Source organism: Cygnus atratus, chromosome 5 (genome assembly GCF_013377495.2).
Source record: "Cygnus atratus isolate AKBS03 ecotype Queensland, Australia chromosome 5, CAtr_DNAZoo_HiC_assembly, whole genome shotgun sequence".
In the NCBI taxonomy this organism is placed as follows: domain Eukaryota; kingdom Metazoa; phylum Chordata; class Aves; order Anseriformes; family Anatidae; genus Cygnus; species Cygnus atratus.
Genome location: NC_066366.1, coordinates 34,303,556 through 34,322,759, shown reverse-complemented (window position 1 = coordinate 34,322,759; position 19,204 = coordinate 34,303,556). Strand labels below are relative to the sequence as shown.

General features: G+C 47.9%; 1 protein-coding gene across 1 annotated transcript; it reads right to left on the bottom strand.

Moving 5' to 3' along the window:
* Positions 1 to 2,083: 2,083 nt before the first annotated feature.
* On the bottom strand, positions 2,084 to 15,168 carry LOC118244809 (SITS-binding protein-like). The gene is made up of 10 exons (XM_035540049.1): positions 14,710 to 15,168; positions 12,405 to 12,576; positions 11,199 to 11,394; positions 10,844 to 10,994; positions 10,387 to 10,581; positions 9,686 to 9,954; positions 7,881 to 8,017; positions 6,172 to 6,293; positions 5,311 to 5,490; positions 2,084 to 2,257 (listed from the first exon to the last, which is right to left on the bottom strand). Exons 1-10 carry the CDS (start codon positions 15,166 to 15,168, stop codon positions 2,084 to 2,086), a joined length of 2,055 nt encoding a protein of 684 aa, XP_035395942.1.
* Positions 15,169 to 19,204: the final 4,036 nt, after the last annotated feature.

The following is a 19,204-nucleotide window of genomic DNA, read 5'->3' as shown; positions in this document are numbered from 1 at the left end:
AAAGTCTTGAATATGAGTTAGGAAGGTCTGCATGAGACTCCAAAGGTAGTCTTAAAGTCAACTTTAAGAACACTATACATTTATACACAGTTATACATATTTATAGGTAACACACAAAATGTACAAAGAAGTCTCTGCCTTTCCAGGACAGCCTGTGGCCTGATGTCTTTCCTCAACTATCCTCTCTGTACTTGTTGGGCATTTTGGTGATCCCTATGCAGATATGCTGCCTGTAACACCACCTCAGCAGTGCTTTAACTAATTCAGCACCACATCTTGGATGTTAACCCTCAAAACTGTTAACAAAGGACAAAGTTTTCGCACAGAACAACGCAGCAGCAAAAATATAGTGAAAAAGCCAAAAGGTTGATGAGCCCAGCTCTCAGGTATGCAAAAGGTTTTAAAAGTCTCTGGCAGAGGAAAAAAAAGAACTGTTAATCCAAGTGTTGATAAGAGTGCATCATCCATAAACATTGTCAAAATCACTTCCTTATAAGAAAATCTACCCAAACCACTCGTTCCTGCCCTACCAATCAGGAAGATTTAGAAATACATCCAGAAAATAGGCAGGCATGCACATCTGCTACATAGGTAAAAGAAAAAAAACACAGAGTGGAGTAAAATAAAGTGCTTAAAGCAAAAAAAAAATGTTAAAAGAAGAGCTTGTGCTTATTGTATTTTTGTTTTTACTACGTTATTGCAATTAGTTAAAATTGCAAGCATTTACCAGTTTATAGTCACAGAGCCCCCATTTCAGGAAATCTCTTAAGCATCCATTGAAGTCCAGTCCACGTCCATACATCTCAAACATGCCTAAGTCTTCCTTTCAGAAAAACATGAGCATTAGCTTAAGATAGTGAAAAGAATAAGATAGATAGAAATATAGAAAGATTTTAAGATAGAAAAAGAATAAGGGAAACATTTGTGCCTCTTCCACATGGATTGCCAAGAGGAAGACACAAGGCAGAGAACGGATCAGCCAGCACCCAGAGACACAAATGACAAGGACGGCCAATTCTTTAAATCCAGTTTACATTAACAAACACTTCATTAACATTACGGTGACTCCAAATGCAGTCTTTAATATCCAAATGCTCACAAGATAGAAACTGCATTAGCAATATTCTTTTAACTGGCAGTGATGCGACGTTACCCTTTATAATCCAGAAACTGCCCAGTGACACCAGCACAAACCCTGACACAGCAGCAACAAAGAGCAGGAAACTCAATTTAAAGCAAATTCACTGTAGAAATGAGGCATATCCTATTAACAGACACAAAGAAATTGGCTGCTTGAGAACTTTTACAGCACATGGTGTTATTTTATTTTTTTAGAGATGCACCATGCATGAACATGGTGGTTATTATTACTTTTTTCTTCAGCCAGGCACTAAACCTAACTAAAAAGTTGGTGACTTTCCGATAGGTGAAGAATAGCAAAAACTGATACTATCTTCAGTTTGACTTTGGGCAAGATCTGGAGGAAGATGCTGGCACCATCTGGGCTATGCAGTGATTTAATCTCTGTACAGAGACCTGTGCTTCATTTTCCCCGAGTCCTCTCTCCTGGTGGACCAGACGCAGCATCAGATGAGAGAAGCATGTAGCATTTAGCACGTGATGTCCAGGCACATGTATAGAGCTATTGTATTTACATTTCCCTGTATATTCATCTTATTCTTTAAATGCATAAATCCAATCCTGACAGGTGATGTTTGTTTATATCAGATTCTGGAAAATCCACTCTCCGGCCAAGGCAGCATCTTTGACCAGGGTGGCAGGGACCTGGGAGTGTCGGATGTGCCCACCAAAACCCAACATGGGCACGCAAACACCTCCCCGAGAAACCCCAAAAAGATGGAGGTCAACGTGGTGTGGATATGTGTTTGTGCCCAAGCTGTACTGTCGCTATTTTAGAATAGCAGCAAATAATAGAAGATTTAAACAATTTCTGCTGAAATAATAATAATAAAAAAACATATTCTTAGAAAAGTGCAAGAAATTATCTTAAGGAAAAGTGACCACATTTGGCCAATGCTGCTCTGAAGGAGGGCAACTGCCTAAAAGCCACAACAATCCATATTTAGGAAGTCTTTACAAAAACTGGCACCTCTTCAAGGCTGGCAGAGTAATTCCTGAGGATGGTGCCTCCATCAAACACACGGGCAGTGTTGGTATCCATCCACTGGTGCCCTTCTCCGGGCAGGTAGATATCTCGCCACGTTTGCCCTTTTTCTGTTATTGGGGCCACCAAGACCTGTGGTGAAAAAGAGAAAAAGAAAAAATAATTTTGCAGATGGAGGGTTAGCTGGGTCATTGCAATGGCCTTCATTGGACTGTCCTTGAGAGTCCGTCCAACCTGTATTTTGTGAGAAAAAGCACCTCTGGAGTCCATCTAATGCATATTTTGCAAGAAAAACCTCCAGGATCCACCCAGCTCATATTTTTTAAAAGACCCGAACTGAAAAAAACAAACAAACGAACAAAAAAAACCCAAACACATCAGAAATAGGGTGTTTGCTTAAAACAAAGCTCCTGCTTCCAGGTTGAGCAGGACAGGATGGATGCAGGGAGGCTGCGTGTGGGCTCAGGCTCACATGAAGCAGCTTTTGAAGAGGTTTTATGGAGCTGTGGTGGGAATTGGTGGCACAGAGTCAGGGGAGAGACATCCCCATGCCACATAGATTTGTGACCGAGGCATGAATTTCTCTTTTCTCCTGTCACCCTTTGCTTGGAGGAATCTGGTTTGAAGAAACCCTTCATTGTGAGTTAATCAATGAAGTCAAACATTACCTGGCAGCGAGCCAAGCAGAAACTTGTATTTTAATTAGAAATGATCACACTACGGGAGCTTTAGATGTGGGCTGCCATAAAGGTGGGCTTCAAAAGCCCTCTGCCCAGGGCTCCTCTCCAGGAGACCTGGTCTGGATCCAGGTTAGATAAACTCTAGGAACAACTTGTGCTCAATATACATAACACAAGTTATTGATTCTCAAGCAACATGTTCACTTTTGAGTCATCATTCTGTGGACTCGAGGCTCCTTTGGAGATGCAAGAGATGTAGCTGCTCAGTGCCCTCAAATGCTCATGAAAATCCTGGCTGGTGGCCTTGGTACATGGGTAATTGCATAAAAAGCATTTTAAAAAAAAGTAAAAGCATTTAAAATGTCCTTTTGTGTCACAAATCAGTGAGTCCCATTTGGAGATGTGGCATAAGGAGAAATGTGTTCTGCTTGCTCCTCTCCAGTGGCTTAGTCAGGGTAATACAGTCCCCAATGAACTTTACAGGTTATTTTTTTTTCTTCGAATTATGGGAAAGACTGTTCCATTGCTGGAGTTCTCTATATAGGAGGAAGGGGTTCCTGAGGGCTTTTTCACCCTTTATTGAAAGAGAAAAAACAAAACAAAACAAAACAGTTCTCAGTATTCTGAGGATATTTATACTTGACAAATTATTTCACTTCAGAAACCGAAAGAGGTTTCAGAGCCCTAAATTAAGCCTTTTTCAAGGAAAGCACAGGCTTTCTGAAAAGGAAAAATGAACAAAAAAAAAAAAAGGAAAAAAATCAACCACTTTGGCTTAAATTTAAAGCTGTTTAAACATGGAGGCTTTGATTTGCATTGGTGCCGTACTGAATGCACATGGTGAAGAAAGAGAGGATGAAAGGATAAAAATAAAACTCCAAGAAAGCCAGTAAAGGAAAAAATAAAGGATAAAAAGCAGAAATAGTGTAGGAAATTTATGCATCATTCATTCTTAAATCCACTTTTTGAGGTCTTGGTCAATCCCCGCACTCTACATCAATGCTCCTTGGGCAGCATTATCCAAAAGGAGGCAATGTGGTGTTTGGCTCCCTTTGGGGGACACTTTTGGACCCTGGTGGCATTTATAGATGTGTTTGGAGCATGACCTGGCTTCCCAGCCTCTTGCAGCATCCAATTTTGCCAGGCAGACAGCACTGATGGGAAGTGATGCTGCATGTGCTGATAATTTTTTGCTGACCAAGTGCCACTTGTCTCTTTGCCATTACATTTCAACATGCTGTGCTGGAAGCATTCAACAGGTTGTAAGTGTGCTGCCAAGACATGTGGACTACAGCGATCTGGCCATAATAAATGTACAAATCCACCTGAAAAAAACAACACAAGTGGATTTCAAAGCAGGGCTATCCTCACAGCCCAGAGTTACTCCCCAAAAAGGCGTGGGAGACAGCTCAGACACCAGAAGATGGTGGTGGTAGCACAAAGTCATGTTCATGAGCACCCTGCAGTGGATGCTTACATCCAGAGCAATGCTCAAAATGTTTATTCCAGCATCCTAATGCTTAGCCTTGCCTCAAACCACGCCAGGAGAGAACCACTTTATGTATCTTCCAGTAATTAGTTATTAGTGGCACTCCAAATGGCACCAGGCGGGTTTTTGAGCACATTTCTATTCTTCCAGCTTCCCAAGTCATCCTGAAAGTCAAAACATCCCCATCTGGATTCTTCCCCTGCCAGCTCAGGCTCCTTTTGAAGTGAAATCAGACAAGATTTTGCTGGCCTCACACGACACTTTATCAGAAGTGCTTGGCCCTGCAATACTGATGGAGCAGACCTGATGTTTTACCGTATTTCGGGAGCTCTCAGCCAAACCATAGTTTCACATCTCCAGGGAGAGATGATTTTGCAGTATTTTACTGGAAATCTCACCCTGCTAACACAGACCAGGCCATTTTGATTACATCAGGGATTCTTCAGTTTGAGTGATTTCGGGGGAAGGAGCTAAGCTTTAGCTTGCTTGCAGTTATAACCTGGATATGCACCCTACAGGGCATCAGGACAGAAGTGTCTCTTCTCCTGCACAATGCCACTCAAATTCATTTGTGCTAAGGATTTATATGTTTTAAAACATCCTACCTGATTTTTTGATTTTTACTTTAAAGAGAAGCAGGAAGATATTTTAGCAATTTCCTGCAGTGAGGGAAAGTTTCCTTAAAAAAAAACAATCCACAAAACAACCTATACAATGAACCTGAAGAATCTGTGGTAAGAAACTCAAGCTTGGAAATCCTATATCACAGTATCTGCCAGAGGTTGCAAGCAGGACCTGAGAAGATAACTCTGCAACACAAGCTGCCCTGATGTTAAAACTACAAACTCACTGCTGATGAACTTTGCTTTTGAGTCTTGGATATTTTTTAGGGAGACTGTGTCCCCTCCTTGGCCGCATCCCTATACAAAGGCAGCACAAAGTGTTGCTGCAATTCACAGAGGATTATGCCACCCTTAGGAGCATTCCTTTGAGGGAATTGTTTCCACATTCCCCACCTCATCTCCAATGAGAAATTCATCCTCGATGGTGAAAGCGGTTGGGTCCGTTGGGCTGAGCCACCACGCCGGGCGGAAGATGGGGTACCCCAAACGCAGCCACTCCTCGCTGTATTTTATGATGAGTGGCACCACCAAGTCCCGGTGCCTCTGTATGCACTGCCGGGTAAGGTTCAGGACCTGCATGAGAGACACGTGGCAAGCCCTTCACCCAAAAAATAAGGAAAAACAATACATGCATTTCCTTAGGCAGAGAAATTGCTGAACTGCAAGATCCTGACGGCAGCCAAAGATGGTTGATATGATGGTTGATATGATGGATTTTTACTCAGTTCGATATAAAAGCTGAGGACATCGGCTGGTGGGCAATATCCTCCAGGGTGCTGATGTCCTTAACCAAAGCAAACAACTCTTTTGCTGCTAGTAAAGAGATATGATGGCATTCCCCACATCCTCCCTCGTGATTTTTTAAGGAATTGCCTTCTTGCTTTAATGCCCTAAAGGAGACATCCCCAGGAAAATGCTTTCAACCATTGAAATAGGTCTTTATGGCAAATCTACAGGCTTCATTCTTGTATAATATAAACTATTTGATCAAACTATAATTAAGCAATTCCATCAGCAAAAGGGAAGGAGGGGCACGTGACGATCACTGTCATACCCAGAGGCGCTGTAGGTACCACCCATGCCATTGTACATAGCCCAAGCACAAAGCTGCGTCAACTCACAAGAATTTTGTAGCAAAAATAATGTCGAGAGTGGGCAGCAATCAGGTCGCTGGAAACTTTTAATGGCTTTGGGAGGGTGGTTATCCCTTAAAGAATGGATGTGCCCTCCTCCGCAGGACAGAGGTTTACGTACCCAGGTGTCGCAGCAGAGCCAGGGCGGGGTGCTGAAGGCCATCACGGGGAGGAAGGTCACGATCTGCAGCCACCTCACATACAGCTCCTGGTCCCCCGGGGCATCACCAGCCAGGCTGCCTCCTGCCAGGGACAAGGAGCAGAGAAAAGCCTCTTGGGGACATCCCATCACAGGATGGCTCAAAGCCATCTGCTCTTGATGCAAGCAGGACACACAACCCCACTGCAAGAGAAGCTGGATCCCCACCCACGTGTTTTTTCTTCCTTTGTCCCCCATCAAACATCCTAAAATAGCTAGAGATGGATGTCTGATGAGGCTCATGCTGGGAATGAGCTGCCAGGAGACAGTTTCTAAATTTTAGCAGAACATCATAAAAAGGGATTTCTCCTCCTGCAAAGGAAAGTGTTGGGAAAATAATGGATTTTCCTGCCACTTTGATGTGCAGAGTGGAAGCATCATGGAAAAATACTCCAGTCTCTCAAGGCTGTCACAATATGATATTCAAGGGGAAAAGCAGACGGTACAATATTGCACCCAGATCCTGTGCTAGGATTAAATTGGGATCACTAAAGCATAGGTGATGCCATTATATCCAAGCAAAGGATGCTAGTCAGGTAAGACTTGATAGGATCACCTAAATGAACGAGACAGGTAGAGGGGAGACAGTAAGAAACCCTAAAAATTTGCTTCACCAGAACACAGCCAGTACCAACAGGGAAGGGCATGTTTGAAAAATCCAACAGTCCTCAGAAAGGCACAAAGTGGATTTGTCCCCAAATGGGAAGAAAGAGACGATGCTGTTCGTACCCCATGAAACAAGGCCCAAAGACATCCCTTGCAGGGATGGAGCCCTGCTCTCTCATCCTTTGTCCCATTGACAAAAGCCAACAGACTCAACATCTCCTCAGAGCAGCAGTGACATGCCGTGATTGCCCAAGCCTTGTTTTCTAAGGAAAACCAGCTAAAAATAGCAGACAAATTGATAATTGCTCAACACCACTTTTTTTTTTTTTTCAGGGCTGTTTGCAGCTCTGCTGGCTCTGATCATCTCCATGTGCAGCCTCCGCGATGACTCGTGTGCTTGTGGCAAGGTTCAAACAAATAACATGGCCACCTCCAAGAAGAGAGGTGAAACGAGCCGCTCATCAGCCCTCATTACATGAGTGTTTCTCAATTTTTATAATTATTTTTCCTGTTGTTGTTGTTGAAGGATGTCTCATGCCATCATACTCTGGAGCAGAAATACAAACTTTGACCGTGGCTGCTGGCATTTTAGGAATATTTATGTCCCCATCTGAGAGCCCAGGCAAGCTGTTTGCCAGTGGTTGGCTCCCTCCTTGCTTTTGTCACACTTTTAGTCCAAGAAAAGCTGCAAGAGGCAGCGGGCTGCCCTCTGCACGTGGTCAAGGAGCTCCACGAAGGGGATCCCCAGAGAGCTGGCTGCCTGTTAAGATTTACAACGTGGTTTTTTGTTTTCAGTTCCTCGGTCGATTCCCCTAGTAACCCTCAATCCAATCAAAACCGGGTCCTGGGAACAAAACGCTTGAAGCCTCCCTATAGCACCCTAAGGCCTGTGCTCCTCTTGCCTGAAAAAGTGCTGGAAAACAAAACAAAACAAAACAAAAACAAAACAAAAAAAACAAAACAAAACAAACAAAAAAAAACAGAAAAGACAGCAACAGGTAGCAAAGAAGGAAAGAAGTCCTCACCCACTGCGTCGGGGATGAAGAAGTTGTAGCCCAGCAGGCTGTAGTGCAGCGCAGAGGGGATAACCCCCTTCAGGCCCGCGTGGCTCCAGTCTGAGTGCCGTGGGCTCATCTGGACAAAGAGCGGTAGATGACTAGATCTGCAGGGAAACAAGCACAAAACTGGTGTTTATAGAAGGATCGGAGTGGAAATGTTAAGATTTCTGGCTGTCTTGGCAGTTGCTGTGGTCAGATGTGGGTTCCTCGGCCACTGGGGACCTCCGTGGAAGGGAGGTCAGTGCTCCCCACTGAGACTCCCACCCACTGAGCCTGCCCTGTCTCATTTGGCCACCCCAGTCCACCTCCTTCCTCTGGAACCTTTCCCCAGATCCCCAGATTCAAAGATTTCCTTCTCCTGGCTTGACCCATGCAGTCCATTTTTGGTGGCCCACCTCGCAGCCATGGGCTGTAAGCTTTCTCTTCCTACTCTACATGTGGCTATGCCAATCGTGATGGGAAAACACTCCCCAAAAACATACCTGAGACATCAACCAAGGTATCCCAACAGCACCCTCAGCCTTGGCCCATGTGGGGCCCCAAATCCAAGGCATGAACCCCACTGAGATGCATCCTGCAGGGAGGATTTCTCCTCTTGGCTTTCACTCGTGCTCATCTGTTTTGCATTGAGCGGCTGTCATTTCTGACCGCTTTTGTCCATCTGCCATAGGAAAACATTATTTTCCTCATTTTTTTTCCCTCAATTTTTTTTATTATTATTTTATTATTTTTTTTCCCAATAGCATTTCTATGCCTAGGGTTTCCTTGGAGGTGCGGTGGGTCATGCCCCTGAGCAGCCCAGTATTGGAAGCAACCCCCCACCACTGCATTTCTGGCAGCCAAAAAGGGTCACGTCCAAACTTTCATGACACGCCTTGGCTTAAAAATGGTCTGGAGCTCGTCTAGCCAGGAAGAGTTTAGCCCTGAGTCCATCCACTCCCACAGCTTGGATTCTTCATTGACCTCACGCCCATTTGCTGACTCCCCAAAAGTCTCCGCTTTCATCTTAGGAGACAGTAAGGCTGACACGAGGGTTTATGAAACACTTCTGGTATGAAAACTGCCCACCAGGAAAGGTACGGTTCCCAGATGGGCTAAAAATGCTTAGAGAAGTGGCTCTTTGCACCACTGAGTCACAGATGGTTGAGCAGGAGCCATCCACATCCCCAGCAGCTGCTGGCCTGTCAGCGCCTGGGCAGGTGAAACCCCTCTTTCTCTTTGAAATTAACTAGCTTGAAGTTGCTTTCTCATGCAGTTCACCATCAATTCCTTGCACAAAACATGGAATTAGCCATTTCCTATTAGCCTTCCTTTCCATTTTGCAAAAAGTCTTTTGCAAAATTAGCCTTCCCATCTGATAACCATCACAATAGTGGGGGGAAAAAAAAAGTCTCAAGGCATAATTTCAACTATTAATAAGTTAACCCTGCTATGGGCTATGCAAGCATGAAAAGTCAGAAATTTTGCAGCCATTTGGCACCATAAGCCACTGCCAACATGGGGATTTGGTCATAACTGCAGGGCTCACTTCCATCCTGCAGGAGAGGTAGCAACCTGAAGCTTGAATGCCCACAAACCACGAGATGCATTTTTATTGCATCTGGCATTAATACAGTTAAACATTATTTCATTTCAGCATTTTTATGCTCTAGAACATTAAAAAAAAATAACATGCCAGAAGAGGAGACACGAGAGCAGCCTCTCCACACGCATGCAGCATCCCGAGGGCACATTTAAAGCATCATCCCGAGCATCTTCTCACCGTGACCCACCTGGCACCGGCGCTGATGACCGTGGCGTTCCCCAGTGTGGCCAGCGCTGCTGCCAGTGCCCCAGCATATTGGTCACCGGCCAGCTCAGCAGGAGGGGACATGGCTTGCTCCAGGAAGGCATTGCCCTCTGCACCCTCAAAGACCACGTACGCAGCCCCCAGTGCCCGCCGCAGAGCCCGGGCGCGGGCCAGGTACCAGCTCAGCGCTGCCTCGCTGGTGACATTCAGGCGGGCGCAGAGCCGTCCCTTCCACGTGGTCAGCAGCGGGACCTGCAGCAAAGGGTGGAAAACATGGGTCAGACCCTTAAAATATCCTGCTGACCCCCTAGGCTGGGGGGTGGATGGCGCCGCAGTTTGCAATGCGTAAAGGCGAAAACACTCTGCTCCCCAATACCCCCAGTGGGTGGCAAACTGGTGGATCATCAAATGACTATAAAAAAAAAAAAAGGGGGAGGGAAACATAAAACATTGAGCTACTTTCTGTATGCTGGTGACTTTTTGAAATGTCTTTCAGCAGTGGAAATTCAAAAGCTGCTTCTTTGCGAAGCAGGAGGAAAGCTGCTCCCCTACACTTTGCCCTGCAGCCGCGGGGTTTGCCCCAAGCATGGGATGGGACTGTCCCGAGCTGAGGGTGGGGAGTATTTATTCAGCCTTAATTTCACAAACAGGGTTAACATGCAGATGGGGGGCCATGTCCCATACCAAGCAGCCCCCGAAGCGGGGCTGCAGGCTCAGCCAGTAGCCGGCCTCGTTGTCCCTCAGCGAGCGCAGGAAGAGTGGGGAGGCGATGCTGGTGTAGGGGGACAGCGTGATGGAGAGCCGCAGGGGGTTGATCAGCGCGGGGTCCCAGGCACGGGCCGAACTGCGCCTCCTCCTCTGCTCCATGGACATGTATTCCTGCGAGGAAGGAAGGTGGAAAAATGTGTTTAATGGGAGTGGCAAAGCCTCTGAGCTCAGTGTCACCAGATCCACAGGTAAAACCCCAAACCAAGCATCCTGTCCCAGGGAAGGGATGCTCGCGGCGCACCAATAAACTCCCCACCCCACAAAACAGGTGCATTTGCACTTTCGAGAGATCTAATTAACCCCCCTTTTAGAGGGGTTTAAGGGTGCTCTTGGATTGCATTTTGAGCACAGGGGCTGGCAAGAGGGGACGTACCGCGGCAGCAAGAGTGGCAGTGCTGTGCTCCCCCAGGGCCAGGACCCCCTCCTGAAGCCGGTGCCGCTTCAGTCTCCTGGCGAACGATCTCAAACCTCGCTTAATTTTGGCAGCTGAGCCCACCGGGCCATAATACTGCCAGATGGGAGACCTGTGTGATGGAGAAAATGGGGAATGGGGTTGCACCTCGCTCTGACACAAGATACTCAGCACAAGAGGATGGAGATGGACAAGCAAAAAGCATTGCTGCCCTACCTATGGCAGCAGGTGAGATATAGCAGCAAGATAGATTTTTTTTTTTTCTAATTAGGGCTTGGAAAGCAATCTGGCACCAGGAATGGAGGGAGCAGCTTACCCCAGGAGGGCCGTGTCCGGCAGCACCCGTGCTGGCCCCACCAGCTGGGTGCCCACGTGCCGGTGTGCGGTGGCCACGTCGGAGCTGATGCAGAGGAGGTAGTGCAGGGGGCCCCCGGCACCACCCAGGCAGAAATGCCGGTTGCTCTCCAGTGAGAGGACGAAGGGCACGTCGGGTGCCACCGTTACTGTCACTCCTTTGCGGTGAAAAGAAGGGAAAAAGCAAATGGCCGGCTCCTGATGCCTCCATGTCCTCGTGCTAGTGGCCACGAGGACGTGCAGGCAGAGTCCAGCCACTCCCTGGATTTTTTTCCACTCCCTGGAAAGAAAAATCCCCCTGGATTGCCCCTGGCCATGCAAGAATATCCAACTCTTCACTTCCACTACTCCTTTTTAGCCTCCAGCCCTTAAAAGCCCTTCTGATTTGCACCATTTCTTGCCTTTTGCTCTGTATTCAGCTCAGGCAGCAGCTTCAGCTTCTTTCCAAAAACATAGCCTCAGGGGATTTTCAGGACGATTGATGATTTGGGGGGGAATATCCGGAGTTTGGCATGCTGGAAAATAATCCAAATATCCACCCAAGAGTGGCAATCAATGGCAGCTTGATTCATTCCAGCATCCCACAGCAGTACTGGGGACCTGTGAGCTCAGTGTGAAGCCACCCAAGAGGAATTTACATCCATGACAGACAGGTGTGTAAAATCCTGCTTGAGTTTGGGATGTGATTGACAAAATTATTCTGAACTACACCACCCCTCAGCTTCCTACTTCTAGGCTGGAAATTTGGATGCCAAAGATTTTGCGTGCTTTATACGGTGCCCGCCAGGGGAACAGGCAGTGAGGGAGCTGCGCCCATCCTGCTCTGTCTCACCTGGCTAGAAGGAGGAGATGAATTTGCCCAGAAAATGCATGCCAAGAGCAAAGGATTTCCCTGAGGTAACCTGGGTAAAACCCCATTTTCCAGAGAGGAAGGCACTGAGTTGTAAAGGCAGCCTAGGTTCAACACCCTGGCTTTTCCCACAGAGATAGGGTGGTTTGGGATCCATCCCTCATCTACTCATGCCAGTTGTTATCCCATTTATAAAATATTTTAATCTCCAAGCTATCTACCCTGCTCTTTAATTGCCTTGTAAATGAGGGGAGGGATAGGGAGAGGCAGTGATTAAAGCCATAGGAGATTGGGAAAAATGGGAAAGGAGGCGGATACCTGTTGATCCTAAGAAGTATCTTTCTAGCACAGGTCCGTATCCAGTGGGGTTTTTGCCAAAATCTCCGCTGACGAAGGGCTGTGCTGGGCTGTCAGCACTGTTGAATGGCCAGCGCTGGGCACGGATGCTCGCCCCTCCGTACCAGGAGATATTGGCCATGGAGAAGCAATCCTGCAGCAGGGAGAGAGAGATGTCTCAGGCTGGGGACAAATACACGACCATGTTTCATTGTAAGATGCAAACCCCTGCCTGCTATTGCAGCATTGGCACAGTGTCTTCTTCCAGGAAGAAAAATCCCCGAACCCTGAGATTTAGGGGTTTTCTGCACAAAGCGGTGGGTGCTTGTTTTTTTTTTTTGCTTTCTGCATCTGACCTGCTAGAAGATATTTGGCTTTAAGCTTTTCCTCCACAAGAAAAAGAGCTGGGCTTTTAGGTATGAAAAAAAAATGCTGAAATTCTGTATGAATACTTTTTTGCAACCTGCAGGTTGATTAGTTATTGAATAGTGTGAGAGCAGGAAGAGAAAAGAAATTACAAAACAAAAATCAAGAGTACAAGTTACGCATTTCATTTACTTTGTAGACGACAAAAGTTTTAACTTGCTCATTTAAAGCCAAAGGTAGTGGGGTTTTCCTCCTTTCCCTGGTTGCCCAGGGCCCCGTCCAACCTGCCTTTAACACCTCCAGGGACGGGGCATCCACAGCTTCTCTGGGCAGCCTGTGCCAGTGCCTCACCACCCTCTGAGTGAAGAACTTCCTCCTAACCTCTAATATAAATCTCCCCTCTTTTAGTTTAAGACCATTCCCCTTTGTCCTATCATTATTTGTATGAGCAAAATATTGCTCTCCATCTTTTCTATAAGCTCCCTTTAAGTATTGAAAAGCTGCAATGAGGTCACTCTGGAGCCCTCTCTTCTCCAGGCTGAAGATCCCCAGCTCTCTCAGCCTTTCTCCATAGGAGAGGTGCTCCAGCCCCCTGAGCATCTTTGTGGCCAGAGCAGAGGGGGACAATCCCCTCCCTGCCCTGCTGCCACCCCTCTGGTGATGCAGCCCAGGATGCAGGTGGCTGCCTGGGCTGCAGGCACACACTGCTGGGTCCTGCCGAGCTTTTTGTCCACCAGAACCCCCAGGTCCTTCTCTGCAGGGCTGCTCTCAGTGAGGTCTTCTCCCAGCCTGTGCTCCTGCCTGGGATTGCCCCGACCCAGGTGCAGCACCTTGCACTTGGACTTGTTGAACCTCGTTAGGCTCACAGGGGCCCGATTCTCAAGCTTGTGGAGGGAGGGAAGGAAAACTTCCCCCACATTTGCTGTTGTGTGCTGCCCAATGCTCCTAAGCCCCTGAGGGTTTCCCTTCTCCGCCAGAGCAGGGGATCAGCAGGACTTAGCTTCCCGTGTGACTCCGCATGCGGGGATGGGCCCCCCCGAAACCCGGAGGGGTTTGGGCTGAGCAGAGATGGCCCCCATGCCCGACCTGGCCCTGGTGCCGCTTCCCACCCCACCACCGAGGATGATCCCAGAGCTTGCTCCTGCTGCGGGGGCAGAGAGAGGTTAAAGTCTCGACAAGGGGCAGGTAGGGGAGATGTAAATTATTAAAGTGGAAACCTGGAGGCCCAGAATAGCTGCACGGGTGTCAGCTGAACCAGTTACGCCAGCTGGGAGAGGGGAAAAAAAAAAAAAAAAAAAAAAAAAGCTGTTCTTAACACTTAACTTTCCCCACATCATATTTTCCAATAGTTGTTTGTTATTATTTTTTTATTTTTTAATGGGGGAAGAAAATCTATTCTTGCTCATCCCCTCGAGACCTCCCAAACGAACACAAGCTGATGTTAGCACAGGACAATTGGTTGTGCTCAGGCACCCTCTGCCAGCATGAAATAAGGCCATTTAGCGCCGAAGAGGAAAAAATATGTGAATGAAAACTCTCCATAAATTGTCATTCCAGCAGGAGCACGGGCGTCGCGAGATGCCGCATTGTTCCTGGGGTTGGCAGGGACCTTCCCGAGCTTTCCCCATGTCCCCTCGCCACTTCTCACTCCAGCAGTTATTTATCTGGTCTCCATACAAACACAGCACTGAGAGGAGGTGGTGGCAGCCTCTTTGATATTTTGGGTGCTCGGCATCGGGGCACGAGGTTTCTGGAGGGGGATTTTTTCCCACCCGGCACTCTCCAGCCATGGGATGCTTTGCAAGATCGGGGGTGACCCCCTAATAAACCACGCTGGGGAAATATTACATTTGGGCCAAATCCTTGATGTTTGGGCTAGTTTAGTGAAGAAAGAGGGCACGGAGCAGGGGATCCCCAGTACCTTCAGCATCACGTCGGGGCGCAGCGGGGTCCAGCGGACGCCGTAGCACTCGGTGCCGGGGGCCGGCGGGGGCTCGAGGGAGAGCCGGAGCTCAGCTGCCTCCTCCCATGCGTAGCAGAACTGGCCTCTGTCCTGCCAGCACCGGTCCCGTGGCGGGGGTGGCTCAGCTGCGGGCACGCCACCCACAGTGATCACGGCCACCGGCTGCCCCTCGGGCAGTGCCCGTAGGAGCAGGGCACCCCGACGGCGCTCCCACAGCACCCCTCCCGCCTGGCCCCGCAGCACCCACTCCTCTGGTGACTGCTCCAGCGCCTGCCAGGAGATGATGCCGATGGTCATGGTGAAGAAGACGGCCACGCCAAGGCAGCCCAAGGCACCTTTCCAGGGCTCCGTCATCTCCCTCAAGCCCGAGGTCCAGGCGGCGTCGGGGATTCGGCCGGTGGAGCGAGCGATGGGCATGGTGCGAGGGATGCTGCTGCTCCTCTTCCTCTCCCTTGTAAGAAGAAAAATCCTCTCGGATGGCTCCGAACGAATGCGAAGAGTTAAAATTAAGCTGCAAGGCTTTGCAGTGACCCCGAAGGTAAGAGAAATCCCTCCTGCAGCCTTCCAGTGCTCTGCAGCGCCGAAATTCAGCAGCCGGAGGGGAGGGGGACGGGGCTCCGCAGGGCTCGGGGTTCTGCCTTGCCACGCAGCTCCCCTTGTCTCACAAAGCTGCTGTAAATATCCAGGGGGTGCTGAAAAAATATTGCAGGGGTGCTTGGAGCCGGGGGGGAGGACTGGAAAAGTGACCCCGTAACAGGACACCGGTTTTCCATTCTCCTTCACCCTCCTCTAGAAAAGTATTTGGTTAATGCACAGCCTAAAGGGGCACGGTCTGGGTGCGCTGGCTGAGCCCTTGCTCAGGGACCTGGCACCCGATGCTCAAAGCGGGCATGGGGACACCAGCAGTGACAACCTGGTGGGGTGGCACCAGCTTGTCCCCATTGTCTGCCTCTCCCGTCTGTTACACTCTGTTTTAGGGCCAATAATGCAGATTTTGGTGCTGCTGCCCCCATCAGGGGACCACATGCTGCCTCCCCTGGCTCTGCACACCCACCCTCTGCATCCCCCTGCCAACCCCCCCACGGAAAAGCACGGGTTTTTATTTTACCTAATGGCAGGTTAAAGGATGCTCCGGCGGTACCCAGAGGCAACCGCCTCTGACCGAGTGCTTCACCTGGATATTTCTCTGTGGTTCTGTAGGGTTTGCTCCTCTTTCCCGAGGGGGTATTTTCCTCCCAGCCCTGCAGCCACGTCAGAGACCTTTATAGCCCCGGCAACTTGATCCAAGCAAAGCCAGCATGTTATCTAAGACGAGATGTCGCTCTGCTTCCCACCCCGGGCCCCTGCAGGTTTTTTACATTAGAAACGGAGCTGGGAAAGTTTTACAAGTATTTTCAACAAGCATTTACTTATACAGCAATAACTTTTTTCCCCCTCTTTTTCCTTTTTAGCAGTTATTGAGGTGGCTCTGGATGAGCCCTTAGTACACACCTGCGAATCCATGCGTACATGAACTATGCCAGTGCTAAGGCTGCTCATTCTGCTGATTCAGGTTTTACTGTTATTATTATTATTATTATTGGGGTTTCCTCCCCATTTCTTGTGCTAAATGAGGTGCTTCGCGTCCCTTTAGGTCCTCTCAGGTCTCCCAGGAAAAAAAGAAAAACCACCAAAAACCCAGCACCAAGCACTGGGTCCAAAGACAACAGCACTACTTACCCCAGGAAATGTTGCTCTTACGGAGGGTCTCAAGGTGGCCAAATCCCCTGGGAAAATCCTTCATTGTGACCCAGAAAAAGCCTTTGGAGGTGCATCTCCCAACACGCAGACTCCAAAATTATTTTTGGGCAATGCCACTGTGGGAGGTGGGGAAAAATGGGTCGATGACACCAGGATGAGCATCTCCCTGCTGCTGGCTTGGGCTCCTGAGGGTGGAAGGAGGTTCAGATCCAGGATGAGGAGGAAGGGTGGAGCGGGGCTCACCTGAAGATCCGAGGCAGCAGCATCCATCCCGACAGGAGTCTGGATCTGCTCTCTCTGGTCCTGAGATTAGGAGGGTGGGAACAAAGCGATGGGTGATGGATGTGGGGCTGGGTATCAAGCACTATGGGAAGAGGGCACAGCTCTCCCAGCTCGAGTTTGTTGGGATTTCTGGAAGGAGATGGGGAGAATTAGGACTTTATTTATAAAAATAAAAATAAAATAAAATAAATCAAGGTTATGGACCAAGCTAGTTTAAATAAAGGGAAAAGCATTAAAAAAAAAAAGGATGAAGTGGTTCTTTTTTCCACCAAAGACATTAAGACATTATCACTGGACTTATACTGCTCATGCTGCCCCACAAGCTGGAAAAAAGGCAACAAATGGAAGTCAATAAAATCTGATGGCAATTCAGAGCTGTTCAGTCACAATCTAAACCAGGGCTGGCTGAATTATTAGGATGGGACTTGTCACTTTTTTTTTTAATTGGTCTTTATAAATCCATCTGCCCTAATGAAAGCGCTGTTTGGCTAAAAAAAAATTACAGAAACAGGACAGAGAAGATAAAAATTATCTTTAGGAAGGGGCCACGAACCCTGATGCTCTTGCCTCTGAATCCCCCAGCCTATAGGATGGGGACACAGTAGGAACCCCAAAATTTCAGAAAATCGTGGCAGGTATCAGCCATTTCCAGCTTCCCAGTGCTCGAAGGGCTGGGGGCGACCCATGATGCTGTTGGCAGTGAGACGAGCTCCAGGAAAAGCTCTCTCACATGGCACACGATTAAATCCTGGTAGCTGCAGGACGGCAAATCACTCTAAGAGAGGATTAGAGAAACTCAGGCACAGCGAGCCTGTGGGATGCTGTTAGGGGGATGTATGGTTTTACAAAGCTTTATGTCTCCTCTGTAGAATGAGGTATTTTTCCCCACCTTTCCCAACTTTGTAGATTTTAAAAAGGTTTTACGTTTCCCATTTTGCATCCACAGGGGCTGGCAAGGAGACTGAACACCTGAGGCCATGCCCAGTTCATCATGTTGCTGCTTATTGCTCTCAACCAAATTTGCACAGGCCTGGAGGTGTATGGTGGTTAAAAAAAAAAAAAAGATACTTAAATATTGGGAAACCACCAATTTGCTATTTTAATGGAGGGCTTCCCAAAGGCTCCAATTAATACATGCCACCTCGAGAGCTTTGACTGACAACCCCTTTAGGGTGGGAACATGGCTCCTCCAGCTGCTGATGCCCAGGAAAGGGTTGGGGTAGGAAATATATTTAACCCAGCAGCAGCACCAATAAGGACAGCTCAAAAAAAAAAAAAAAATCAATGCTTTCTGGTGAAAACAAATGGGGAAAAAAAAACACAACAACAACAAAAAAAACAAACAGGGAATAAGATTTATTCCTACTGAACAAATTTTGTATTAGTGGCCCTTAAGAGAGTGCTTTCTTGCAGTGTGTCCCATAGAAAAGGGTGCTGTATGCAATCTAAAGTCCTATGGTTATGTTTCAGGCTCAGAAAACAGAGTGTGAGGAGCTGTGGGGACTTTGCTCATGGGGTAAGGAGCACAGGCTTGTCCTTTGTGAGGACCAGCCCTTACTATCAATATTTTCCTGCAGCTTTAGAGCGCCAGTGATCACAGCCAAAGCTTCCCAGGAGCACGCCCAGTCTATACCGGAGATTTTTATTTATTTTTTTTTTAAAAAGAAAAACTATAAAAGTAGATGTGTGGGTTTACCTAGGACAAAAGAGGGGTGGGAGCAGCGGAGCACCTCCAGGACTCGGTGTGTCTCTGTGATTTTCCCGAGGCGAGAGCAGCTGCATACCCCAGGCTCCAACCTTGCTCTCATCGTAGGGATGTATCCTACTGAAATCCTACATCCCAAAACCCACCTGTTTTCCCCCAAAGTTATACATAAGCCAGGAGGCATAGGGATGAGCACAAGGAGGCAAACCTGGACAGTATGTCTGTAGCTATCCTCTTGCCCTCCCCTCACTACCTCTCCCTGGTTTATCTGCTCTTCCTAACCTGGGAGAAATGCTGTAAAACCACAGGCAGGTACACGTGAGCCGATGCTCTGTGCTGGGTGTTTTCCTTTGGCTTTTCTTCCCCCTTGCAGTTCCCAGCACTTCCTTTCAGTGCCAGCAAAAGCTTTCGGCTGTGCTGAGCGTCTCCACATCTTGCAGAGGCTTGTGCTCGGCTGGAGAAAGTACTTGGAACTATCAAACAATTTAAAAGGAGTAAAGGAAACAAAAGAAATAAAGGCTAATATAGCTCCTCTGATGACTGGAAACCCTAAGTTTTGACCCCTGATTTCCCCCCTGGAGACCAGTCCTGAATTTCCCCGAACTCCCAGGCAACTTGGCAGCAGCTCGTAATGGCAATAAAACAAGCAGCAGAACCCACAGTGAGTATGCGGGCATATAAATAGCAGCAGAGTTTGGAAACAACGGCTCTGGACTATTGTTTCAG

Coding starts and splice junctions, on each gene's coding strand:
- LOC118244809 (XM_035540049.1), bottom strand. CDS start 15,168: ATGCCCATCGCTCGCTCCACCGGCCGAATCCCCGACGCCGCCTGGACC. Junction 12,577..14,709: donor GCCCCGACGTGATGCTGAAG/GTACTGGGGATC, acceptor TCCCTGCTGCAG/GATTGCTTCTCCATGGCCAA. Junction 6,294..7,880: donor CTTCATCCCCGACGCAGTGG/GTGAGGACTTCT, acceptor TGTCCCTGGCAG/GAGGCAGCCTGGCTGGTGAT.